Consider the following 27,022-nt stretch of genomic DNA (forward strand, 5'->3'; position numbering starts at 1 on the left):
TGTTTCTTGTTTACCTTTTCCACTCTACTTCTCCGTCACTTTTTGGTCTTGCCAAACATAATCTTTACAGTTCACCCTTCAGTCCATAACACTCTACAGCTGAAACTCTAAAATAACCTTATATTAAGGGGGGGGCACTCTTTATCTCAGTATGAACTTTGCTTTCAATGGACTGCTATGTCTGAAAAAGGAAAATACATACAGGACTGTGCAAAAGTATACCTAGAAGAATTGATTCTGTTTTGACAAAGACATAATGTGGTCACATTAGCTACTGATTTGATTTAGATTTTTCTTCTGTTCACTAACTTTGCATTTTGTTAATTGATGAGTATGATCTATTAACATGTTTATTTTTGAAAGCATTCTTACTTTACAGCATTTTTTCTCACACCTTTTTCGCTTCCCACAACTTTTGCACAGTATTGTAAATTAAAGGAATATTTGTAATTTTCTCAAAAAGCAGATTTGCCTCTTTGAAACTATTGACACACAAGATACAGTATTCATAGGTATTGTAATATTCCAAGCCAGGTACTGGCTACAGTTTCCAACATCTGGGACTGGGATGCCATGATTAAATACCATACTTAATTATTCAGTTATTCATTTTGAATGTTAAACGGTAATGAAATTTGAAAACCTATACTAAGATTCAGGTTAAAATGCTATTTCCTGTGTAACTGAGCTGACATGCCTTTGCTGTCAAAATCACTTAGAACCGTGGTCTTAATAGAGAACATAAGCTCTGGATTCACCACAGTGTTTTTCCTTTTTGTCTGCTTACATTCGAGGAGAAGCTGAAATGCGTTCCCTATGTGTATTTTAGTTCAAGTCAGAGGCGTCTCTGTTTGTCACTCTCCAGATTTGCTTCCAGGCAGGAACAAACAAGTTAACACCAGGGTGACATAACAGCTAACTAACAAACTCTCAAGCACATATCCACCTCAACAGTCGTCGAATTAGGCTGATTCATAATTGCTGAACAAAATACGTAGTGTCGTAGTCGGGCAGAAATGTGCTGGAACACATTTACAAGTACATATTTATGGGTATTCACACACACTATGATGATTGCTAGTGAGCATTACAGTCAAATGACTCTTGTCTGCTTTTGTTGTTGTTCAAGACCTTCCATCTGAATATGAAAGGAACACATCTACACATCCATCAGAAGACTCTTTAGCAGAGACTTGCACCCAGTGATGCCACAAATTGTATCTCCCTGCGTGTCCACTGCCACTCTGTGAGGCAATGTATGAAGAAAGAAGGAAGGCAAGGTAGAGAGAGTGTCGACACTGTAACAGCGGCCCCTGTGGCGCGTGACGAGGTTTATACGCCTCTGCCTTGTCTCGTAAGCATCACTCCGCCATTGGCCCTGGGGCGGAAGTGTTCGCTGACACCTGTGTGCCGCCCGCGCTTCTCAGTGGCGTTCCATTCTCCCTCTCTCATGTTGACACCAGGACTCTCTGCTGTTGCCTGTAGACATGTCAGCATCTTCCCCTTCTCTTTATCTCTCTCTCTCTGGATGGGATTTTCCTCATCTGAATATGAAAGGAATAAAAAGTGGTTATGGCTCTACTCCGTAGTACATGGTATTGCATTATGCATAATTGACTCTTTGAATTTGCCTACTACTTGCCTCTTGAATACACAACTTATTTACCTTCTCTTGTGTCTTCAGGTCTCAGTGTATCAGCAATCACATAACTTCCCCCACCTAATTATCGGATTTTATTAGAGTGCTTTAGCTCAAGTAGCTGTTTAGATGATCTATTTTTCATTCTGTCTGCCCTTTTATCTACCTACCTATCAGTATCTATTGTAACTAACATTTCTGTCATCATTTCTGTCTACATGTGGATACACCTTTATATTAATCTGCACACTTCATACACCTTCACACCCCCCTTGGCATTTCTCAACAGCTTACAACCCTCAGGCAGAGCCACTTTGTAGGAAAGTGATAACATGTCAGTTCTGCCTCTTCCTGGCAATCACACCATGCAGCCTGTACTACCTCCACACAGATTTTCACACCCCACTCACACTCAAAGAACAAACTGATGAAAACCTATGAGTGGGCCGGCACAGGTTATCCTGCTCCAGACCACAGTTTTACCGAAGCTGCAACCACCAAAAACTGAATGATCCAAGAAAACACTGTTTTGCAATATTTGGGAAATGCCCAGGATCTGTGCAGAAAGTCACACTATAACTGCTTGTACAAACAGATTTGTGTGTTTAAGGTCAGATGAGTGAGTTAAGAGGATTTGTCACATTTACCAGTTTTCTTATATTCAGAATTTCCTGTATGGTCCAGACATGTCGTACGAGCGATGTTCAAATAGTCTGCCTTTTTTCACAAGGGAAAAACACTTGTTTGACATTTGGATGACTTAATCCGCATGAATTTGGAGTTTTAAGTTGTTACAAAAATAAACTAAAATAAACTACCACTTTTATTGTTTGATTTTCTTTGTTGGCATATTTTGGCATGGCAACCACAGTTCAGTGACTGGTAGGAAAATGATCACTCCGACAGAGACCTCAGGTTTACAGCCTGTCTAGGGGAACATCCTATTTAACACACAGCAGTCTAACATTATTGTATAATTTTTTGTCATCCAATTTCTGGACTGTCCCACACAAAGCGGCCCCATCATGGACCACTTTGCTTAAGAAAGCATTTTTAGCATCTAATTTTATGTTAATTCTACTTTCTGTTATAAATCTTCTATTCTATTCAAGTGTTCGTCTGCTGATTTCCGACAGCAGAACACGAAGCTCCACGCTGTGATGTTTTTAGTAAATTAAGTTTGCCCACAAATGGAGTGGAACAAGTCACCTTATATAGCATTTTAGAAGCATTGATTATGCTACTTGGAAGTAAGTAGGTTTAGGATAATAATATAAAAGAGATCTTGCTTGAGTGCCATTGCCTTTTGCTAGATGAATTTGGGGCTTCAGTGGCTTATGTCACAATTTATGTGTGGTCTGGTAGTGATTGTGTCACTAACAACACAGCAAGGCTCAAAAAGAAGCATTTTGGGGGTATTTTACCTTGATTGGAGGGTCTCTCAGCTGGGGTGGCTGGTGCTTACTTCCACCTCGGCTTCTCTCAGGCTCCACGCTGATGCCAAAATTTGTTTTTCTAGCTGCAGTAACCATGAATGAGCAGAAAACACAGCCTCAAACTCAGGCCTCAAATGCTACAAATGAGGCTGATACAACCTTGCTTTCACATTAAACAGTGGACACATTTAACACAAGTAACAATAGGGTTGACAAAGATGATTTTTTTGCATAACTGTTTCATACATTGACCAAATAAAAAACAGATATCCAAAAAATTATACCAGACTTTTCACATCATTGACCATCAGTCTGGTTTGAATAGTCAAAACACCAGTTGAATCTGTGTTCAATAACATGTATCATAAACAGGGTCTGTGTGTAAAACTTGTATTAGTCTCTACCCCAGCCACTTAGCAGTAAGAGAGTTGTAACTGTGTGTTGAAAACAGTCTCATCTGGCCAATGACATCCCCACTTCTGGGCTGTTAATCTCCAGAACAGACATTAGATTGCTGAAAAGGGTATTAAAAGTGAAGGCGCATGCATTTAGTGACAACCATCGTGAGATGGTTCCGATGAATGGTACATTTATGTGACTGATTTAGAATTACATGTCGAGCTGTGCTGCACCTCACAGTGCTCACGCTGTTCGAGGGCTTACCTCTGTATTTTTGTCATCCTGTTCCCGAGCCAAACAGGTAATCTACTTATGTGAAAGCCACATTAATGAATTGGTTCCCATCACTGTGGAGCATGATGTGGCTTCGTGCTCCTGGATGCCACAGAGACAGCAATTATTCAGTGACAGCCCAACAGTACTCCTAGAGGGAAACTGAACAGAAGTCATTTAGTATTATCCTAACAACACATTAATCATGTGTCAATAACACCATTGTATTTTTCGTGAAAGGCTTGTGAGCACATGCAGTTCAATTATTTCAATGCAGCATACACTTAACAATATTATCTCTCAGGATGGCATGCTATTTCATCCTCTGAGAATGGGTAGCATTTTCCAGAATTATTCTTAACCTGAGATATCCTTGGGAATTGTTTGCCTGCAGAGACTTTTTTACTCAGTGTCCTTCAAGGATGTAGTTTGCACCTTTGTTTGCCTCTGAAACTTTGAGAGAAGTAAACACATATTCTATAGTGACTGCCAACTGTCGAAAAAGTTTGAAGAGTGTGTTGTTTTACTCCACTGAGCAGCAAAGACAGTGTAAATTATTATGTCAACACCTGTGAATCCTTTCAGCAAGTACACTTCGCTCTTGCTGTGTGGATTAAGTTCTTCCTACTCTTAATCGTCACCCTGGGAAATTGGTTCTTCCTTTATGGAACCTCTCACAACTGCAATCGTACAAGGGAGAGCTCGTTTATAAAATAACTATAAACCCAGACAGGGAACTTAGGCTGAACGTGTTTTCGTTCTAATAGTAAGATTTGTTGGAACTGAGGGGTCAGCAAAGACTAGAGAGAAGAAAGCAATGGATAAACATGGACTGAAGGCGTTTAAGTGTTTCCAGTCCATGTTTATAACTCAGACTGCCAAGATAGTGTCTACTCCCCAAAATACCCTCCAACACTGACATTGACTGTATAATATCATCTGACTGATTATGGTGTATCACTCCCACAAAGTTGTCACAGAATAATAGTCAAACCTGTAATGAAAACTGCAAAAGAAGGCACCATGCATGCCCAAACGCATAAACACACTCCTCGTATGTAGAGATGAGAGAATAAGTGAGAAAGCAGTCGCAGTATCACAAGAGGGTGTCACCGTGAGATGATATTATCAGCTTAAATCAGCCCTCACCGACACATCGTCTAGAGAGGGTTCCCTGCTATTTATGGCAGCTGTAATTTCTGTGGAGAGCGGTGACAATCATATCTGCTGGATATGATTACCCACTTGTATGCCTGATAGTCAAGCATAATCATTAACTGTTACAAAGTCTCACTTATCAGGGAAAAACACTCAAATATGTTCACAGAACAATTTGTGTTGCATTTGCTATCAAATCCTTTGTTTGGGTCTGATTTTTATATCTGATAATAACACAGTCTGGCAGTTTGGGTCAAAAGGTATTTGCTTAAACTTGCTCAAAGAGCCGCATATTCAAAGAGTTTGATGAATGTATGAATAAATGAGCAAGTAGATTCACATACCATAACAATAAAAAATCTGCATTCATGATTATTTTCCTTGCTGTTCTACTTTGAGAGCAGGGGTCAGAGTTTATGTGGTAACAGGACCAGCAGAGCAGCCCAAACATGCTTTACCCCAGCAACTCCTCTTGGTAAAAAAAACACCCGCACTGTTAGGAAGCTGAAAGATCTAATTATTCCATAATAAGGGACCGCCCCGTTTTCTACTCCCAGTCAGCTGTTTTCAAGACCTCCCAGAGGTCAATAACATGCGTTATTACATGCACCAATAACGCAGATACAAAGCCAGCGTTATTGGTGCTGATACACCTAACCCGTAGGCGTCTTTTGAGTGTTCTTATCCTTACTACTAAATTATTATTGGATATGTGGGAAGATTTGGCATCAGTCCAAGCTGTTGTAGAATATTTATTTATTTATTTATTATTTAAGTCATTTTTCCCAAACTACAATGTGCTCCCTTAGAGGGAAATTGTCTACTTATTCATTTACAAGGGAGAAAATGTTGTGCTGTATTGTTATCTTGAAACTTGAGGGAAGTTAAAGTGAACGGTAAAACTTCTGGAAGAAGCGAAAAAAGAAATCAAATCAGTGGAACAATAAGGGTTTCAAAGCAGAAAAATGTACATTCAGCAATTGTTGATAACACATCTCACCCAAACAGAGAATTCTATAGATAGATAGATAGATAGATGATTGCGGCGCAACAGTGTTGGTGTTAATTGTTATAGTACAGCATGGTAGCTCAGTTCCAGTGTAAAAAGAAAGAGAGAAAAAACAAACACAGGCACCAGAAACCATTACAACAGCACACCCATAACGGAAACACTTAAGAATATGTACAGTGAATATATATGATACAGTTCAGTTCCTCTGCATATAAGTAGCCACAAAGGCAGAAAGTACGATGATTGATGCACCGGTGCAAACAAGGAGGAAAAAACTGTAAAAAGAAATACATGTATACACCACTAAACCTCACTGCTGAGCAAGAGCTGTGTCTGTGGCAGATACTTCTTTCCAAGATTATAAATTATCATTAAAATGTTTAAATGACTTACCAAACATTTACACAGTCTCAGTAATCATTACCTACTCTGTAACCATTTTCATGTATTAAGTGATTAAATGATTCAATCATTGAAATCAAACCCGACATTGAATTTATTCCTAAGGTTTTTCTTTCCTTATACTGTAGGTAGATATTGAAATATCTGCCACTATGTCAGGCGCCTTTGTTGGTACCTCACGTCTTAATACTGTTTTTTTTATAATTTGTGTTCTTTGTCTTTCCAGGTTTCCTCCAGTTAGTGAGCTGGCTCCATTTGGCACCCCAGTGGGGACTATTCTTGCTGCTGCTATGGATCAAACTATCTTCTACTCCATTGTGGCAGGAAATGAACTAGGTATGTGCAACAGATTGTATACCATACAGTGAGTTAAGTCTACTTTTGTGCCAGTGTGTCAAACTTCTACAAAGCCTTTTCTCTGGCAAGTGCACTTGTCGAAAAAACAGATTTCCTCCACAGAAAAGAAAAGTGCAAAACGTTATAGGCGTAGTCAGATTTGAAAATACTCCTGCAAAAAACCTAGGTTTGGGTATCGTTTAAAATTTTACGATACCAGTACCAAAATCAGTACCCTTAAAGTGATACCAATACCAATTGAGTACTTCATTCAATACCTTGCATAAAATGCCACCTGTTGAACCCATAGTAGTTATCTATTTTATTTTTTTCTTGTTTCAAATAATTGTTTCATAAAAGTACTGGGAAATTGTAACACATCCTCCTCCTAATTAGTTCATCCTCACAGGTAGTACTATATGGGGAAAGACTACAGCTTGCAATTTTTTTAATATTTGAATGAGAGAGGAGGAGTGAAATAGTTTAGTGACCAAATAAGTTGTGGGAAACGAATTTAAGGCAATTCTTTGATGCGTGTGTTGGAAGTAAACAACGGAAAATTGATTTAACTTTTGATCAATAAACTGAATTGAAAGATCTCCGTGAGTGCTTTTTCCTTTATTGATGAGTCGCAAACCTCCAAAAAGATGACAGTAATAAGTACAAAACGAGTAAGGAGTCACAACAACAAGTCACTTAACTACGCTAAAGACTCACAAACAGAGGAAAAAACAGAGGCTGCACGTCCAGCCGATCAAACCAGCTACACTTGAAGCAGCTGCAGCTGTAGCCAGTGTCTAAATTCAGCTGATCGATCAGTGACAAACAGTGTTGGGCAGCAATGTGTTACTGGAATAAAATTACTTTTCCCAGTAACTAAGTAGTGTAACTAATTACTTTTCTAAAACAGTAATGTTATTACAGTTACTAAGGCAAGTAACGCTGTGTTACTCGTTACTGAACGCACCATCCTTGACATGAATCCACGACTGTGCGGTAGGTCAGCGGCACCTGATTTTGTTGTTCACGTCTGCTGACAGCCAAAACTGAAGGAAGAAAGTAGAACGAGGGAGAGAGGCGTTCTTTCCACAGCTGTAAGTAGCTACTGCCATTATTGTGTCACAGATGCAAGAACGTTGTCTAGTGTAAACCAGCAAAATGCTTTCAACCGCGAACATTTCTACATCTGATTTATTGAAGCATCTGCTAAAGTAGCACAGCAATGTGAAACTTATAGAAAGAAACTTCAGCAGCTACTGTCACTGATGCTTGGGCTTGTCGGGAGAGAGTGGCGTTAACGTAAAGTTTTGTAACTACTGAAGACTGCTCTCATAAACAGGCTACATGTGCAGAAATTCAGCTGTTTAAAAGTCGGGATTTACTTGCTTTATTTATTTTTTTCAGCCGGTGGCGTTAAGAAACGTTAGGCCTAGGCTATATGCTTTGTAAAAACCATACTCCTTGCTGCTGTTGAAAATGATATTAGTTAAAAAGTCGGAAGAGACTGCTTTGTCTGGGGGTGAAGGGGAGTGGTGTGTTGCTTGCATGTTTGGATGCAAGCAAAACCATACAAAAAGTCATTTTTTGCAGCGATCTGTTTACAAAAAGTATCGTTTGAAGTACTCGTTTGACTGGAGACGTTTCAATTCTACTCGATACTGGGCTGTTTCATTCGATACCATAAAGGTATCGAGTAGCAATACCCATTCCTAAAAAAAACTCACATTATTTTGAAAATTGTGGGATGCACACCATAGCCACAGCCACTGTTTGTCCTGTCTTTTTCTAGAAGTAGAGAAGACAATTTTGAGATACTTGCAGCTTTAAAATGCTTCTCTGACTCGTTGGCAAAGTCTGAAGAGCATAATTACACCCAGGGAGAGAGTACACCAGACAGGTGTGAGGTTAGCTCATGTGTTGAAGCCAAAAGTAGGAGATGTACCTGTAAGCTGGAGAGAGCGAAAAGTGTATAAGGAAGATGTCAGTCAGTAACCGCTTCCCCACATGCACCTCAAGCGCTCCTGCGGTGATCTATGCCTGTGTCATATGGAAACCGGAGCTAGAGTCACTTTTCCATAGATACACTCCTGAAAATTGCAGGCTCAAAACCTAATAAGAGTTCTATAAATCTACCTCCATGTCCTTAGCAATAATATTCTCAGCAAAAGCAAAAACAAATGCATTCTGAAGCCTGACCTTTTTACGTAACCACAGAGGAGTTAGGATCTGTCCATGACATTAAAAGGGGGAAAAAGGCAGATGTATTTCTGCAATATTTCTTTTATCAGGGATTTAAGGGATTTCCTTATTGTCCAACAATAGCTATTTTATTCATCCAGTGCTGCCACTCACTACATATTGTAAATTTTTCTATAGCACATGTGTGAAAACTGCCAATAAGTGAACTCGAGATTGTTGGAGGCTCTGTGTATGAAAGTTGTTCAAAAAGGCTCTATTAAGGTCTACACTGAAGAACTAATTGACCATGAAGAGAAAAGTGCCTGTGAAGCCGTGCATATGAATTCAGTTGTTATACCTGCAGAGTGGAATTGTATTGACGTAGAGATGTGTAAACTATGCAGCTAATCATCATCAATCTGCCATCCATTCTGTTACAGTTCTTTTTCCACTTTTTCATTTGCTGTGTTTGGTTCCAGATCATTTTAAGGTGAACAACAGGACAGGTGTCATCTTCACAGCTAAACCTCTGGATTATGAAAACGTGACCACCTATGTCCTCCGGGTCCAGGCGGACTCTATGGAAGTTGTCATGTCCAACCTGCGTGTGCCTTCTAAAAGTAAGAAAGAGCAGATAATAAATGACTGAATGTGGAGGGTGAGTTGTGTTGTAGGAAATCGGGGATGAAATTCTGTTTCATATGATTCCAGGTGTTGCATTTATATGTAATCATAATCCCTCACTGTGACAGATTATGATTAAATACACTTGTATAAATTGTATCGCAGCCTATTTATACCTTTCATATTTATTTTCACAGTTGCCGCAAGTATGTAGAGCTATTTTGTATTATATTTTTGTACGTATGTGTGGATTATTACATGCTTAATTCTGCCTCACAAGAGCCATGCTGAAGAAAAATGTCACAGAAATGGGAAACATGCTCTCTCACTGGTGCCTCATAGGCATGCACCAGCAACATCAGATGTGCTTTTAAAATGTTAAAAGTACAGTCTAATAAAGAAGCTTCATGATCCTCGTTTATTACAGTATTATTATACACCCTTTACATATGAAATCTATTTGTGCTACCTACACTGTTAGGTAGGGATGGGGATCATTATTTTTTATTGATATTGATACCCTTATTGAGACTGCTTAACAATCCGATTCTTTATCAATACCCCTTGCACAGTATGAGGAAAATATTCAATGCGCAATAACATTGTTATCTGTTATATATTGAGATGACATATAACTTGCGATAAATAAACAAATATTGAAGTGTGCATATTAACTGCTTGTTTGTGCTAAATGAATTATAGCAGCGGTTCTCAACCCGGGGTCCCCTGAGGGGGGCGCCAGAGATCACAGGGGTTCCCAATGCTTTATCTGTTTTGAGGTTGTCAAAAAAAAATTGTGATAGCACACTAGATAATTTATACAAAAGTCTGTTTACATTTTCCGCTCATTGGACTGTTGAGCTCTCATAAAGACACTCAAGTGCAACTGTGGCGGCGGCAGCTGGTGGGGGGTGGGCTCGGTAGCGGTGTATATTGTAGGCTATTTGTATTAACAGTAGGTTATTGTAAACTGCTCAAAAAAATAAAGGGAACACTAAAATAACACATCCTAGATCTGAATGAATGAAATAATCTCATTAAATACTCCTTTCTTTACATAGTTGAGTGTGCTGACAACAAAATCACACAAAAATTATCAATGGAAATCAAATTTATCAACCCATGGAGGTCTGGATTTGGAGTCACACTCAAAATCAAAGTTGAAAACCACACTACAGGCCGATCCAACTTTGATGTAATGTCCTTTAAACAAGTCAAAATGAGGCTCAGTAGTGTGTGTGGCCTCCACGTGCCTGTATGACCTCCCTACAACGCCTGGGCATGCTCCTGATGAGGTGGCGGATGGTCTCCTGAGGGATCTCGGTACCTAATGGCAGTCAGGCTACCTCTGGCGAGCACATGGAGGGCTGTGCGGCCCCCAAAAGAAATGCCACCCCACACCATTACTGACCCACCGCCAAACCGGTCATACTGGAGGATGTTGCAGGCAGCAGAACTTTCTCCACGGCGTCTCCAGACTCTGTCACGTCTGTCACATGTGCTCAGTGTGAACCTGCTTTCATCTGTGAAGAGCACAGGGCACCAGCGGCGAATTTGCCAATCTTGGTGTTCTCTGGCAAATGCCAAACGTCCTGCACAGTGTTGGGCTGTAAGCACAACCCCCCACCTGTGGATGTCGGGCTCTCATGGAGTCTGTCTCTGACCGTTTGAGCAGACACATGCACATTTGTGGCCTGCTGGAGGTCATTTTGCAGGGCTCTGGCAGTGCTCCTCCTGCTCCTCCGTGCACAAAGGCAGAGGTAGCGGTCCTGCTGCTGGGTTGTTGCCCTCCTACGGCCTCCTCCACATCTCCTGATGTACTGTCCTGTCTCCTGGTAGCGCCTCCATGCTCTGGACACTACGCTGACAGACACAGCAAACCTTCTTGCCACAGTTCGCATTGATGTGCCATCCTGGATGAGCTGCACTACCTGAGCCACTTTTGTGGGTTGTAGACTAATGCTACGACTAGAGTGAAATTACCGCCAGCATTCAAAAGTGACCTAAACATCAGCCAGGAAGCATAGGAACTGAGAAGTGGTCTGTGGTCACCACCTGCAGAACCACTCCTTTATTGGGGGTGTCTTGCTAATTGCCTGTAATTTCCACCTGTTGTCTATGCCATTTGCACAACAGCATGTGAAATTGATTGTCAATCAGTGTTGCTTCCTAAGTGGACAGTTTGATTTCACAGGAGTGTGATTGACTTGGAGTTACATTGTGTTGTTTAAGTGTTCGCTTAATTTTTTTGAGCAGTGTATTTCATTTTCCACCTTATAGTTTAGTGTTTATTTACTTGACTCTGCTCCTCTGCTCTTCTCCCCACACTCACACACACATAGCCTGCACCTCTGGTCTCACACGGCAAACACGCCGGCTGGCTCCGCCTCTTTCCCTCTCTCTCTCCCTGTATAAATTCACCTGTGATTCAGTTTTCAAGTGCGGCGCATGTGGATCGAAACTGAAACTTAACGTTAGTGAGTGACATCTGCAGTGGTGCGTTCAATGTCGCTCCGTAATGTAACATTTCCTGCGTGTCCGTTAACGTAATACCAGATGACCTCTCGCTCACGGTTTCTCTGTAGAATGCTAAATGGGTTTACTAAATATACTTTGGCAGGTGCAACTATACCTGTCCGGCCCGCCCAAGTAAAGTATAGAAGTATAGGCCTATGTTGAAAACACTAGTTAGTGCAAGCTGTAGGCCTATAGGCTATTTTGTAAATATTACACCTTATAAACCCCTTTTCTTGGTATTAAACAATACCAAGAAACAAAACACCAGGAGACTGTTGGTGAAGGCCAACCAAGAGCTGACATTGATTTACACAGAGCCATGGAGGTGTCATTTGACTCCATTTGTTCGCTATTAGTAAGTAATTACATAATATTCTGTGTGCATGTTTTATCAGCTGTTGGGGGGGCTCGGCTTTTCTTAGATAAAAGTAGGGGGGCGCCAAGGCAAAACGGTTGGGAACCACTGAATTATAGGATTAGAATTTAATATTTTACATACAGCTGAATGTTGTTTCTAGAGCAGCAACATTAATGTTTAACAACAGCGAAGTCACTATATATAAACCCAATATCTGACATCACAATCGTGAGTGACGTTTAGAAGAATAAAAACCCAGACATATGTCTATATCAGTCCCTCCTCCTCCTATCTGCTTGCACTGCTATTCACTGCCTGCAGGTAACGTCACCTGGTAGAAGGAGGAGCGGCTGGTTTGTCTTAGCCAACAGCTGAGTTTTGAACAATGTGTGAAATTTTAAGAATACAGACCAGTCTATGCTCCAGACAGACAGCTTTCTATCTAGCTTGTTTTTAACATTTGGCTAATTGACAAGCTAACATTCGCTGTGCTTGTATATAACATTCAGGATGACAGACTGAGGAGAGAGAGGATTAAATTAACCCTTTCTACATGTTTAACCTTACAGACAGGTATATTGATAAAGTATTGTCTTTTTACTCACAAAGGTTTTATTGCACGTACTTAAAGTAACGAGCGTAGCTGTCGTCAACTCGAGTAACGTTAGTTTGGAGCATAGACTATATACGAAGTGGACGTAGTCATCGTGACGTCAACCGTTTTGTTTGTGGACTGCCGCTTTGAAGCCTCGAGTTTGGCCGATAGGGCACCGCAATGCTGATTTTTTTGCAACCAGCGGAGACAGTGGAGCTAACACCCGTTTGTGGAGCTAGTTGGCTTGCTTAGCTAGGTGCATCTGTTAATTCACCTTAACTGTCATTTTAACCGGGATGATAATTTTGTCTAGCAAACAGGCTTAAAATTAAATGTACTCACCAGGGAAAGTGAACAGCCAACTCCTAATAAGCTTTTTCAGTGGCGCTGCTTAGATTTACACAGTGCCGTGGGTATAAGTCACTGTAGCCTGATTGGCAGGTCGCCATGGTAATCCCGCCCCGAAGTATACTCTGCTTTATGGTCTATTTTCCTCTAAATGGGACCATAATTTACTAAATGAACATCGTGTTGTATTGAAAAAGATAAGCTCATTAGGAAAGTGTTTACTGAGGTAATAAATTATGGAATAAATATAGTCCCAAATGTATTGTAGCTGTGTGAAAAAGTTTTGTACCTGTGAAAATGTTTTGTAGCTGTGTGAAAAAGTTGTATACTCGTGAAAATGTTTTGTAGCTGTGTGGGAAAGTTTTGAATGTGTATGAATCTGAATATCAGAAAAATCCAACGTTTACAGGTACGGATCGATTCTACAGTTACAAAACAAATCCCAGTCTGTAGGAGCTGACAGAGAGCAGCAGAGGCTTCAGCCTGATGATAAGCAGTCCCGGGCCCGTTTAATACTGCGTCTGTGGCATCACTAAATAACATTAGTTTTCTTTTCCATCGCGTTAAATAAGATTTAATGCTCATGACATAATGTTACATTAAAGGACCCACTAGTCTCGATAGCAGTATCAATAAGCTCGGACCTTATTGATTTTCGGGTTTTGAGAAATTTTGTAACCGGGTCCTTTTAGATCTGGGTTTCAATCCCATCCCTACTATTAGGCTTCATATTTAGATCAAAACAAGGTTAACAGTGTGTACAGCTGTCTTTATTCACTGCACTGATCCATTTGTATAATTGGTGGCACCTTTGCTGCTGCCTTTGATTTGGTTTTTCATTTTCACACTCCATTCAGCATCAAGCTTATTAAAATGACTTATTATAAACTCTATTTATTGGTTTCCTTGTTCATCTTAAAATGTTTCATCCCTATCTTCAAAGCATGTCAGTCCAAAAATATCATAAATCCTTGAAAACTTGTGTCAAAATTTGTTGCAAGAGTCAACGAACAGAAATAGCCCATTTGTTTTAATTTAGGCAGACCGCCCCCAAAACGAGACTGGGTGACATAACATTAATCATCGCAAAGGCTCAGTAATGCAACACCTGTGTGTTTCCATTCTTAAGGGCTCAGTGTGATTGAGCATACAGAGAGCCAGAAACTCGAAGGCGGGGCTAAAAGCTTGCTGTCAAAGCCTCTTCCTGGCTGCATCCCATTGCCTCTCCGATCTCTCCAAAAATTCATTGTCTTTGTAGTTGGGGTGCAATGAATCGCACAGATAGAGATAATGGCGCATATTTTTACTCCTCAAAGGCATTCATGATGTTGCACTCAGCTGTACAAACAACAACTGATTGAAGCACTTAAAGAGAGCTTGAGAGAAAAGTTCAAACTTCCTCATACCTGGAAAATTGTTGCGTAAAGCAGGGATGATTGGCAGTTTCAGAAACATACATAAATTGTCAGACGCACCCGCAGTCAGAAAGGAGGTTTGAGACACTGTTTGACCACCTGAGAAGCACTTTCTTTGAAGCATACTGAGAACCTCGGGCTGCACTCTTTGATGGCCATGCTTCAGTTGGAATATAATTAGGCTTGTTTATGGACAGTTTACCGACAAACATTTTGTAAAATGATGGATGTGCTAGCAAGAAGTTGGGTGCATACCTCACTCTCTATCCATTTGAGCTTCCAATGAATAATCAATGACCTACTATACCAGTCTCAGTCCTTCTTGCAGTGTCTGTATCTCACATACTAATGACAGCAATTACAAGTACACAATATTCGGGCACTCACACACACACACAGACACACTTGTGTAAAGTAAAGCACTCTCTCACACAAAGGAGTGAGCCTTCCTGGCATCTATAGGCTGCCATCCTCTTTTGGCGCAATGTAAAGAAACCATTTCTTTTTTCACTTGTAATGCTGACCAGGGCTCCAAGACAGGGAATATCTTTCTTCTCATCAATGAGTCTATATTGAGTTTCAATTATCACAGCATTACTGGACTGATTTGTCAGATGGATGTATCTTAGCCCTGTTAGGACCTGTGCACATTGCCAAAATGCACTCATAGGTACATACTGACAATCATATGCACATGCACACATATAATAATCCAGAGTAAGACGAGATTTAATTAAACACGAATTCTAAATGATAATGCACTCATATGCACACTCAAGCCTACTCTGCCTTAGCAGAATTCCTCCTTTTAATGGAGCTGCTTCTTTCATGCATCTTTGAGTGTCTCAGGAGGAGTGGGTGTACTGTATGTATGTTTTTATGTCCTGATACTCTGAGGATGGAATGTAGCCACTTTCTACAAACAAAGAAACTCTGCAGACCTCTTTCGCATCCCCTGGAGTCCTCCTTCTGTGTCTCACGCTACAGCTTTTGTGCCAGTAATTTGATGTGCTGTGTTTTTGTTTATCCAATACCCCTGGTGCATCCTTAGCTCCAATGCCACATGACTTTACATTTTTGTATGCCACTGGAAGAAAAATGGTCCTTGACACTGCATATTTTTAACTAAACTGCAGTGTTGGAAGGAATTTGCGCTGTACATATTTATGCTGTACCTTGCACACTGTAGGTGTAACTGTGACAAATTACAGGGACAAATGTTTATTCTCAGGATATGTGTGTTTTTCTTTTGAAAGTGACAGGATGAATATTTCAAAAGCCTCAAAAGACCAGTTAACCAGCAAATTTAATAATAAATATACCACATTTTCTGCCCCCATTCCCCATTTCTTTCACAGTATTTCTCTAACTCCAGAGAAATTCTTACTGCTTGATTATTGGATGGCCTTCAAGTTATTATACCCAATAATGTGCAAACTGCTTTCCTTGCCTTTTATTAATAGTATTGTCGTGGACCAAACTGTGGGGAGAACAAACTTCTCAACAATAAATAATGCGAGCTAAACCTCACTTAAAGATAATGGTTTAGAAGGCAAGATCTCATCATCGTTTCTATTATTTCACAGAGCCATATTTCACTCAGAGTGTGAGTGTAATCACTAATTGGTTGGTAAACAGACTGCAAACTGGCTCAGTTGTTTTTCTGATCTACTTATTGGGGGCACTGAGAGAGAAGTCATCAGCATACTTCAGACTCAGTTTTTCTCGATTCAAAATATTTGCTGTAAGCAAAACAAAATTAACCTCCTCATTATTGACTCAAAGTTTTCAGCTTTAGTAAAATATCTTCTCACATTGGTTCATCCGAAATTGTTGTGTAAGGACTAATGCAATATGTTTCTCTTTTTAGCAAGCAATTACAAATCCACTTCAAATAGTAATAGCAGTGCAAAGTGTACTAAATGAAGAGGGGTTTTCCTCAACTCGCTCAGTCTATGTTTGGTAAAAATGAAACCAAGGAAATAGTGTTTCTGTTTGCAGTCAGTATTCTCACAAAATCCCAATTTCAGTCAGATTTCAAAAGCTAAGTGAATGTGATTCCTCAATTTAAAAATATAATACATTTCAAAATTGGTCAAACCATTTATCCTCAGATGATTAAAAAATACACAAGTATTATTTTATGACAGTGGTATTCAATAAAACAGACTGCTCAATCCCGCTCTCCACACTCACAGACTCACAGACTGTGAGGCCCAATCCCAGTAAATCTGCGAGTGCTTAGGGGTGTTCCACAAATCTTCAGCTGCATTCAGCAGCTCTCTCGCAGATATTTTGAACCCTTTATTCACAACTGTCCGTCAGTATGCATAGCGTTCATTACATTAAACGCAAGGTTGCCAGAGGAAGCCGGAGGCATTTAAAAAAAACAAAAAAAACAAGGAAGGAGCAACTACAAGAAAAAAAGAAGCTTACATGGAAGTGTATGATGCCGTTTTGAAAAGTAAATTGACTTGAAAATTACCTTTCTTCCACTGTAAGGCAGTGGGTTCCGTGCCTTGGCCATGAAGAATGTAAAAATCACAAAATAAAAACTCCCAAACCCACAATTGTACATTACATGTTTTGGTGTCGTCAAGGTAACGTGATATGTCACAAAGTGTTGTCCCATACATTTTGGGCCCTTGCAGTCTCTCACAGTCAAGCACTTACAAGGTGACGTCAACTCGGTCTGTGAGGGTTCAGGGTTTAGAGATTGGGATTGGCCCATGCCGTGATGTCTTCAGTGATGACTAACTTGCAAAATATTCTGGAAAATGATTTCAAGCTCTCTTTTGAAGTTGTGAACTAACTGATGACCATGAAAACATTATATTGACGTGATGATTTTGAGGCTAAATTATGCAACATTTGATCAATGCCAGTTTGGATGACTTCACATATGTGTTTATTTGGCAACTAGTTTCTGGGTTTGTGTGTCCCAGTTCTTATTTTGTGGGTTATCAGATGCCTTAATCATACACTACATACATTAGTACGTTGAGGTCACAGGCTGTTTTTTTGTGTCACATCAACTTTCAAAAGTGCAGTTAGGTCTTATACTGTGCTAGATGCATAGATTTGTATTTATATGGGAAATACTTCCACAGGATTTATATTCTGGTGTAATTTGCCTTTTGCAGCCAACACAGCCAAGGTGTTCATTGATGTGCAAGATGAGAATGACCACCCTCCCGTCTTCTCCAGGCAGCTCTACATAGGTGGCGTTGCAGAGGACAGCAAGATCTTCAGTTCTGTGCTGAAGATAGTGGTAAGAAAACATGAGCACTGGTCTTTGTATTTGTTTGTTTTTGCATCAGCATATATGGAAACAGGTTGAAACTAAAATGCCTGATTTCACTCCCGCTTCTTCAACATTTACCCTGCAGCCATGATGGGAGAATTCATCCGATTTGCTCTCTGTAGCACAGTTTTGTCTCCTCCCCTGTTGCTTGCTTCATCTCTTCCTCAATTTTGCTCTCCCCACTGTCTACCTTGTCCACAAGCAGGTGGGATCAGAGTGAGCGGCATAATCTTAGTATGTTTACTAGTATGGCTGGACAAGGTTTCACTTTGTCATCCTGTGTACTTCACTGTTTGTCTATTTTCTGTATGCATGGGTGGGTGTTGGTGTATACTTGCACTTGGTGTTAGGATTGTGGCTTGAGAACTAGTACCTGCAATGCCTTAAATGTCAACACTTCAGCTGACATACAGTAATCCATTTATAAGTGAATGTACAATATGTAATTTTCTTGAGTGTCATTCACTGAAGTGGAAATATATAAATAGATATGGCTGATACATATTATGGGTTTTACTACCACCTTTTCAAATATTTTGGATGTGAAATGAAACTAGTTTGGGAGGAACTGTAGCCAGTTTAAATTAAAATGGGTACACTGGATACAGGCCAATGGTGTCTAGAGAATGTTTTAGAAAAGAAGTAGGTGTAATATCTAGCAGGCAAGTTTAGAAGTACAAAGGTCATCAAGGGAGATTAATAAAAAGTATTTCAGACCTTTCAGCAGATGTGAAAATCAGCAAAGACCAGCAAATGATACAGAGGAGGGAGCAGTCACTGACATCCATGTCTTCGTTACCAAAATATGCAAGAAATTTGTTGCTGTATAAAAGTAAAAAGACATGAATACCAGGGTAGCCAGGGAAGAAACTCATTCTATTGATGGTCTCAAATTAAACTCTAGTGTTGCTTTTACTGCGGGGAATGAGCTTATCCTTAATCTTTATGTTAGAACTTTAAAAAAAAAAAGTTTTTGTAGGGCACAGAAACATTCCTCAAGGACTGACATCAACGTTCAACTGCATTTAACAACTCTAATCATGGGGTTAGCATATATTAACAAGACAGATTACGGCACGCGAAGACATGCAAATACTATAGCAGATAACTATCAAAGAAATGTATGTAAACATAATAACACCTGCAGAAAATTTGATTATGAACATTATTACTACATAGCTCATCATTACACTTAGATAAAAGAAGTTAAGCCATTGTTACAAATACACTTTGCATGGCTAATGTGTGGGTGTGTCTGTATGTGAGAGACAGTATGTATAAATTAATTATGTACAAACTGAAACCTGAAACAGGGATGGAAGTTATTGTAGCTTTTGATAAGGAATGCAGAGCTTTTGGAATCATAAATACTGGAGATTATTTTAAAAACAATGGCTGATTAACCCTGCTCACCGCGCATCTCCTCTAAATATGCAGTACCCATTTCATGTAGGCTCCGATGTTGCATTGATTAAACACTGTGTTGTGGCTCCTACCACCCGACCAATTCGGAATCCCATTTCTGTCTTTCCTTTAACTTGGAATGGACACCAAAGTGTAGAATTATGGGTCAAGTGCTATCTATAATTTCCCTGGGGCCAAGGCTTCTTTGGAGTATGGCTAGTGTGAAGCGTTTGTACTTGACTTAATTAGTAATGAAGCCGAGTGGCCCTTTCTCTGGAGATAATCCTTAGAAATATTGTCAACATTTGGCATATTCTGACACTTCTGCTATTTCACTCTCAGCAAGAAATAGTCAAATAAGAAGTCTCATTTTCATTTAAGCAAATGAACTTTCCATGCCTTGTTTGCTGCTGAAGTCTAATTTCAGTGGAGTGGAAAACTTAAGTCAAAAATATTTCATTAACAACGCTGTTTAGAAGAAAAGTCTGATTACCTGATTACACCATGCTCCTTGTGACACCTGTTTTTTTAATCAGTAAGTAATTGGATTCATGGGTAGCCAAATGACTTTTTCTCAGCTCCCTTCTTGACTGCTTGACCCCTAATTTTAAGCACAGGGGAAAGCTTTGTAAAACAACAAGATGCCTTAAAAAATAATTTTGGTGTTCTAAAGGATTTTTAATGCGGGATCCATACGTTTCCCCCTTGCAAACAAACCTCACTCAGTGACTGTTTTCCTCCTCCCAGTGTCTATAACAATTTTTTTTAAGGTTTGCCCTACATAAATAATGCTGGTGTATATGTTTGGTAAATATGTCTTACCCAATGAAGGTATCTCACTCTGTTGATATATGCAGCCCTTTCATTGGGACCTTGCTCCCCCTCCTTGTCCTCTGCCAATACTGTAGCTGGAGAAAAAAAAAGAGATTATTCCTATTTATCAGTGTCACTAGCTGCAGACAACCACTCTGAAAATGGATGTCTGTGTGTGAGCTCAGTGACCATTCAGAACTTGTGCTCTGTGTTTTTGCCTACATTGACATAAAGTGCAGATGCAGATTATGATCCTCATAAATTATATGTTGTTTTTGAGGATTATGTTTTTTAATGCTGAAATTATTATTGTTGAAATGGTAATAACCATTGGTCCAAAATTTTTTGAAAATATTAAAAGGTAATTGCTCAAATTTAATAGGTTTCCTTATTTAAAGCAATTTTAATCGATATTTTTATAATAATAATTTATCACATGACAATGTCAAATGTGAGAGGCGTTGCTCATAGTGATAAATGTACAGAGAATTGTCACCTGACTCTGCTGCTCCCCTCTGCTTTACAGAGCTTTGTGATGAGTGTCAGCTCATTGTTTGGCTGTCCAGCCGGCAACGTTACAGTTTTGGTTCACTCATAACGCTTTTATAGCATATTTTTCAGCAAAAAAAGCTCTAAAACCCCACTGTGCACTGCCCTGCTCAGCACCAAAGAGCTTGATAATGCTACCTCCAACAGGTCAAAAAAATCACTTGCATTAAACAAAATAAAATTAAAGTTAGGAAATCTTGCATTCTCTTTAGCTTTTTATAGGGGTAACAGTGAGTAAAGGTGCAGCAGCGTGAAACAAACCACTTCAGGTAGACACTTATGGGCCTCCAGCTGCAGCTCTTTTCTTTCTTGTCAGTTTGCTGTGATCAATGAATTGTTAATAAAAAGATGTGCCAAACTGTCAGTGGTTCCCACTCAAGTCAGCTGTAGTTTAACATAATGTTATAATGGCTGCCTGTCAATGGTTTTTATATCATTAGGCAACTAACGCCATGGCAACAAACCAAGAATGCATGAAAGGAAATGCAGCCCCCCGGAAAGAAAACATGCTAACCTTCAGTTCTATAACCATGCAGCTCTGGTGATCTGTTGTTATGAGAAAATTATATCATTTTGATTTGTCATATCGCTGCAGAATAATTGTTTTATAAGCAACAGCAAGATTGATGCACCACGGGGGTGTTTAGGGTAAAAATGACACCGAAGAAAACCCTGTCTGCAGTGTTTTCTGTTTAGACTTTCAAGCATATTGCTCTTCCTGCCCAATTTCCTGCCACTGCAGGCGTTTTTCCATCCACTGTCAAAGACTAAATATCCCCTGTGATATCACTGATCGGGAAGTTGCCAGAAGTGCAATATGCTTGGAACTAAACAGACACCATCATGGTCAAGAGCTCAATTAAGGGTTGGTGGATGCTGGCTCAGGCCCATTGAAATCTCAAAATACAAAGTCCATGTTAGTTTCGTCTCTTTTTCTTATTGTTTTGAGTATAACACATTTTCCCATCTAACTTTGTATGTGTATGCGACATGTGTGTTATAGGCAACCGATAAGGACTCTGGAAATTACAGTAAGATGGCTTACCGCCTTATTATCCCACCCACACCAGAAGGCCAGGACAGCTTTGTCATTGAGACCTTCACAGGTATCGTCAAGTCTGCCATCATGTTTCGAAACATGCGCAGGTCCTACTTCAAGTTTGAAGTTATTGCCACCGACAACTATGGAAAAGGTCTCAGCAGCAGAGCCGACGTGGTGGTGAGTATGGTGCCATTTAGAGTGTGTACTTATGTTTGTAATAATCAATAATATAAATGTATATTTATACTTAATTTATAGATGGATAGATAGATCAGCCTCATGTCCATATTATAAATATGAAGTCCAAGGTGGGTTAAAATCAAGGGCAACTGGACTAAAACTAAAAAAATACTTGAGGAAGCCTCTTGGGTGAGAGGCAAAACGTCTTGAAGTATCTTCAACCAAGTCCAGTTTCCCTTGATTTTAACCCTTAGATAGCTATGATCTGGATGACTCTTGAGAATCTTTATGAAAATGAAGCTACAGCCAGTTAGCTTAGCACAAAAACTGGAAACGGCTCTAGTGTTTTGGAGCTTGACCCATACTTAGGAGTCAGTAAAGTCAGGATAGCTTGGTCTCTGCTCCACAGATTTTTCATCTACTCCTGCTACATTCTGGAATATTAAGTACCATATTATTTGTTTTATAGATTCATGTTTTATGAAGTAGAATTGTTGGCATGTTATAATAATGAATCTGTCAGTATATCAAAATATGCCTGCCATGAACACACTGTATATATATGAGAGCAAATTTGACTTATTCATTTTAGAGAAACCTCTACTCTGTTTCTTGACACTAATTTGTTCATAATGAGCCTATGATGATGATTTTTTTGTGTGTTTACTCAGCACTTAATGTCCTCCAGTCTATTGAATTATTCACAGCAGGTACAGGACACTCAACATGTGGCAATTAAGCTCTTTCTTTCAGCCTTGTGTATTAACTCTTTACACATTATGCACATCTGTCTGTGTCTGTGTGTGTCCGTATGTTTGTGTCAATGTGTCTGTGTGTCTTTAGGCTCAGTGTGAATTTCTTTTTCCCAATAATTTCTCCACGCACTCGCTGTGATTGGGCTCAGCTTTGCCCCCAATTCAATGCTTATCTTTCCTGACTGTGGGCAGGCTTATTTTTCGTCTCAGTGAAATATGTCTGGCTAACAAGCCTCTAACGAGACAGAAGGAGGGTCTGGGACATTGCCTGGATATGAGAGAGCAGCGAGTGCTTAACCATGGTGCTCGTTAATTTTCAAGGGGAAACCTAATTTCACAGGAGCTGCATGGGAGATTTGGCTTCAGAGCACAGAGGCTGTTGCCTATGCACTTAACTGTGGCATCAGAATTAGGTCCTGTTTAGTTTGCTGCATGGCACCAACGCAAGTAGGCAATTAGAGGGTCTCATTTGGTCCACCTAAAGGAGTATTTGAATGAGTCAATCGAACCAACACTAGGACACATGTAACTAAGTGGCTTTATCACTATTTATCTTTATGTTCTGCTCTGTTTTACCTCTTTGTTCTTTATTTCTCTTTTTCCTTCTACCCTGCTCTCCCTCAGGTTTCTGTGGTCAATGCTTTGGACATGCAAGTTGTTGTGTCCACTGTCCCATCCACTTTAGTGGAAGAGCATAAGGAGCAGCTCATTAGGTAAGAAAAAATTTAACATGATATACAGTATATAGTTCTGTGCAAAGTTTTTAGGCGGGCAAAAAAATGCTGTAAAGTATGAATGAAACACTATGCGGAAAACACGGACGGAATCACACACATGCACACGACAGCTCAGTGGTCGGTGCTCTAGCAAGAGTTCATCACTTCAACAAACTCTCAGAAGTGCAACCACATTGGCAGATGCAAGACGCAAGCTCGTTAAAGACTTTGTGGCTGTATGGGCAGAGTAAGATCATCCGTTTGAGAAAAGTACAAAAGCTATGTCTAGTCATGCTTTATAAACAAGGAGGAGTGTTGCCCATGTGAAAGTAGCCTTCGTCAGACTCACTTATTAGTCTGTTTTTGAGCAGATAGAGGCTGTCCTGCAGAAGACCCGTGGAAAGAAATTGTCAGTAGTAAAGTAATAACCTGTCTAATAGGGGACAATTTTACATGTATTGCAACAACGCATTCACTGTGAATTGTCCCTTATTAAATAGTTTTGTAGTATTTTAATATCCTACTGTTGGAAAACTGATTTTTGTGAATTGTCCCTATAAATAATTAAACATACATTTGAATATTTCTATATAGTTTTATAGTATGTGCCTTCTATTATTCTTTTTGTTAATTGATTTCAGGAAGAACTGACAGTGGAAAATTAATTGCATCTTTTTGGGCAGTGCTTTGCCCACAATGATATGACTTGAACTTGGTTCAAGGTGGGACCTTAATATGGACTGATGTGTATGATCTAGCTGTGCCAAACAACATTTGAAAAAAACACTAATTGCATAATAAAAGTTATGCAGTTAGATTTTTCAATAACCACAGACCAATCCATTAAGATCATGGATTGGCCAATGAAACAATAGAGTCTATCCTCTAGAGTCTGTTTTCCTTGTCCAAATTAATTTAATACTAGAGATTCATGACATCTTTTGGGTACAGTGTTTGTCTAAGTAGTCATTTTGAAAGGCAAATGAGTGTTAGTAGTTGTTTTTCAAGAGCATGGTGTGCCTCTCCCACACAAGTGACATTGTCATTTGGCTGATAAACACACACATTAGTCATGTTAAGCCCTTTGCAGTTATGTCATTTGAGAGGTCTGTGATTTTCCCCAGTGCTGGTGATGATCCTGGGCCCTTTCACCTGAGTACTCAAACTGTTTATCCACCTTGGCAAAGGCAGATAGCAAGGCTTTCCTTTATTGGCTGTAATTTGAGGTGTGGATTTCTCCCTTCCTGAAGAGGATTATCAAAGCCTTGCTTTGCCAAGAGCCCAGTGTAGAGAAGCAAACTGCTGCCCAATGGGACAATCATTGCCAGAGAGGAGTACTTAAGATTGGTGACTCTCATTTTGCTTTGGGCACAGAGGTGCCAGAAATATTTTGAACTGCTGTGAACCTGGATTTTGGTGTATATAATTCTTGACTGCTTTTTTAGCATTTTACACCTTTATTGCTTTCTTTTATACAAGTTTGAAATGTGGTTATTGCAGCATCCTGGAGCGCCACATACAGGACCAGATTCCAGGTGCCAAGGTGGTTGTAGAGTCAATCGGGCCACGTCGTCATGGCGATGGCTTTGAACTAGAGGACTACAGTAAGTCGGACCTGATGGTGTATGCCATTGACCCGCTCACGAACAGGGCCATTTCGCCCAAGGAGCTATTCAAGTGAGTGGGGGAATTTTATTACAAGAAGTACAGTCCACCATTTGTTTTAAATTGATGTCCTAATGTCCCTGCTGTGCTGCATGCTTTCCCCGCAGTCTCTCTTTACCCTCTGTCCATACAGTGAGTCAGCAAATGTGTCATTTCTCAGGCCCCCCCCTAGGCTTCTTCCTCTACAACGTCTCAGTTTTTTCACTGCCTTCACTTTCTTTACTTTGATTATCCTGCAGGGGCACCGAATCTGTCATATGTCATAGAAAAGGAGAACATATAAGGGAGAAAAAGGGCTGGGTGAAGTTAGGGAAGGACACAGTGAAGCAGGGAGCATTTCAGTCAGTTCATCAACCTGTTATGCCAGTGCCTGAAAGGCTGTTCCAAGAGCTTGGATATATACCAGTAATACATTTCATTCCTTTTGTTTGGGGACATAGAGATAGACAAGACGTCTGTGTGCTGAACCCCTGTTTGACCAATGAGAGGCCATGCTCACATGCTATTAAAGCAACACAGAAAAAAAGGGCTTGCGAGGCACTTTTTCATCCTGTCAGAATTAAAAAGACCTTGGCCTTAGCTGAGGACAATCTTGTATTTACTTTTCTCATAATACTTAGCCCTTCTGTCCAACCAATCAGACACCAGTCTTAAAAAGGCAGCGCAAAATCAGAGCATGTGAGTGGCCAACCAATAGGAAACACCCCCATATAAGTTGTCCCCCCACTCTACCTATTTGCCCTCCTGCTTGTCTTACACTGAGCTATCTGACACCATCTTCTGTCTTTATTTCTCCTTATCCATGGTTATTGCCAATTCCTTTTTGTGCGTGGCTCCTAAGAAACCTCAGCCCTTCTCTTTGGAACGATATTGTGACAATTTCGGCTCATTTGTAAATGCTCCTCTCAAATGACATTTAGCAGTAGAGCTGTGCGTTATGACGCAATTCATATCCCGATAAAGGTCATTTCATATCCCAATAACGATACATATCCTGAAATAGAAAAAAAAATTGTAAATTCAATGAAATGGCATTTCCAACTGTAACTCGGGACATTTCTCTGCATTATAAAGGTGGGATAAGCGATTCTTCAGAAATCCAACACCACGATAAATAGCATGATACAGTGAACAACCTCACAGCAAGTAATGTAACTAATGTTAGGTTGGTTGTGGATTAGCAAACTAAGGCTACTTGCTGCTGCAAAGCTAACATGAGAGGATGAGATGGTCCCAGAGTCAGCACAGCAGCTCCAGACAGCGACTCTCAACATTAGCATGCCTTGACAAACTAGAAAGTAAGCTGTATGTCCGTGGGCAAGTCACTTAACATTACCTGACTGACACATCGCGGCTGCCACTGCTGGACAGTGTTGTGTGGCTCGACCATTGTTTTCAATGCAAATTTTGTCCCTGCAACACCGGCTTGTGTGGAAGAAGAATGCGGTGAAGTTAGTTTAAAGTTGGGCATTACTTTTACATTGGACATTGGATAGATGGTGAATCCAATGTAAAACTAACTTCACCCTCACCAAAATATTACGGTAAAGTGTGGAATATGCGACTCAATGAAATAAACGATAGAGCACAATTGTGAACAGTAGAGGTTTTTCTATTGTCAATTGATAGATATCTTCATATCGCACAGCCCTATTTAGCAGTGCTTTGTGTATGTGCAGAATTAATCTACAAACAGTGTATCAGAGTCTGACCCTCAGCTGAGTGCCTCAACTGTGTGTTTAAGTGGGGGATTGTGGTGAACCATGGAATGGCACAAAACTGCTTTTCTTAACCAAAACTAGTGACTGTCACAATTATTGCAAGTGGCAGCTTTTGAGAGGGCCAAGCTCATTTTAAAAGAGGCATGCTACATCCCTGCTTTAGTATGAATTTGCTTCCTTAGA

At 40.0% G+C, this 27,022-nt stretch overlaps 1 protein-coding gene and 1 long non-coding RNA gene across 7 annotated transcripts in view; one reads left to right on the plus strand and one right to left on the minus strand.

Moving 5' to 3' along the window:
- The window catches only part of LOC123983872 (protocadherin-15-like), a 225,915-nt gene that overhangs the window by 180,259 nt on the left and 18,634 nt on the right, over window positions 1–27,022 (plus strand). For all 4 annotated transcript variants that reach the window (XR_006828318.1, XM_046070298.1, XM_046070299.1 and 1 more), the window contains exons 25-30: window positions 6,546–6,655; window positions 9,313–9,453; window positions 17,834–17,961; window positions 21,764–21,979; window positions 23,362–23,450; window positions 24,954–25,130. Coding sequence is in view for 3 of the 4 variants with exons in the window: in XM_046070298.1 (XP_045926254.1) it covers window positions 6,546–6,655; window positions 9,313–9,453; window positions 17,834–17,961; window positions 21,764–21,979; window positions 23,362–23,450; window positions 24,954–25,130 (861 nt within the window). In the remaining variant the exon portion in view is untranslated. The remainder of the gene's footprint in view (window positions 1–6,545; window positions 6,656–9,312; window positions 9,454–17,833; window positions 17,962–21,763; window positions 21,980–23,361; window positions 23,451–24,953; window positions 25,131–27,022) is intronic.
- On the minus strand, window positions 1,028–26,552 carry LOC123983873. Of its 3 annotated transcripts, XR_006828321.1 has the most exons (5): window positions 26,455–26,552; window positions 20,221–20,306; window positions 3,739–3,849; window positions 3,064–3,158; window positions 1,028–1,544 (listed from the first exon to the last, which is right to left on the minus strand). It is a non-coding gene; the product is annotated as an uncharacterized LOC123983873 (long non-coding RNA). The 3 variants fall into 3 exon arrangements; XR_006828322.1 differs by lacking the exons at window positions 20,221–20,306; window positions 26,455–26,552 and adding an exon at window positions 13,270–13,314; XR_006828320.1 differs by lacking the exons at window positions 20,221–20,306; window positions 26,455–26,552 and having other exon boundaries at window positions 3,739–3,876.

Source organism: Micropterus dolomieu, linkage group LG15 (genome assembly GCF_021292245.1).
Source record: "Micropterus dolomieu isolate WLL.071019.BEF.003 ecotype Adirondacks linkage group LG15, ASM2129224v1, whole genome shotgun sequence".
NCBI lineage: Eukaryota > Metazoa > Chordata > Actinopteri > Centrarchiformes > Centrarchidae > Micropterus > Micropterus dolomieu.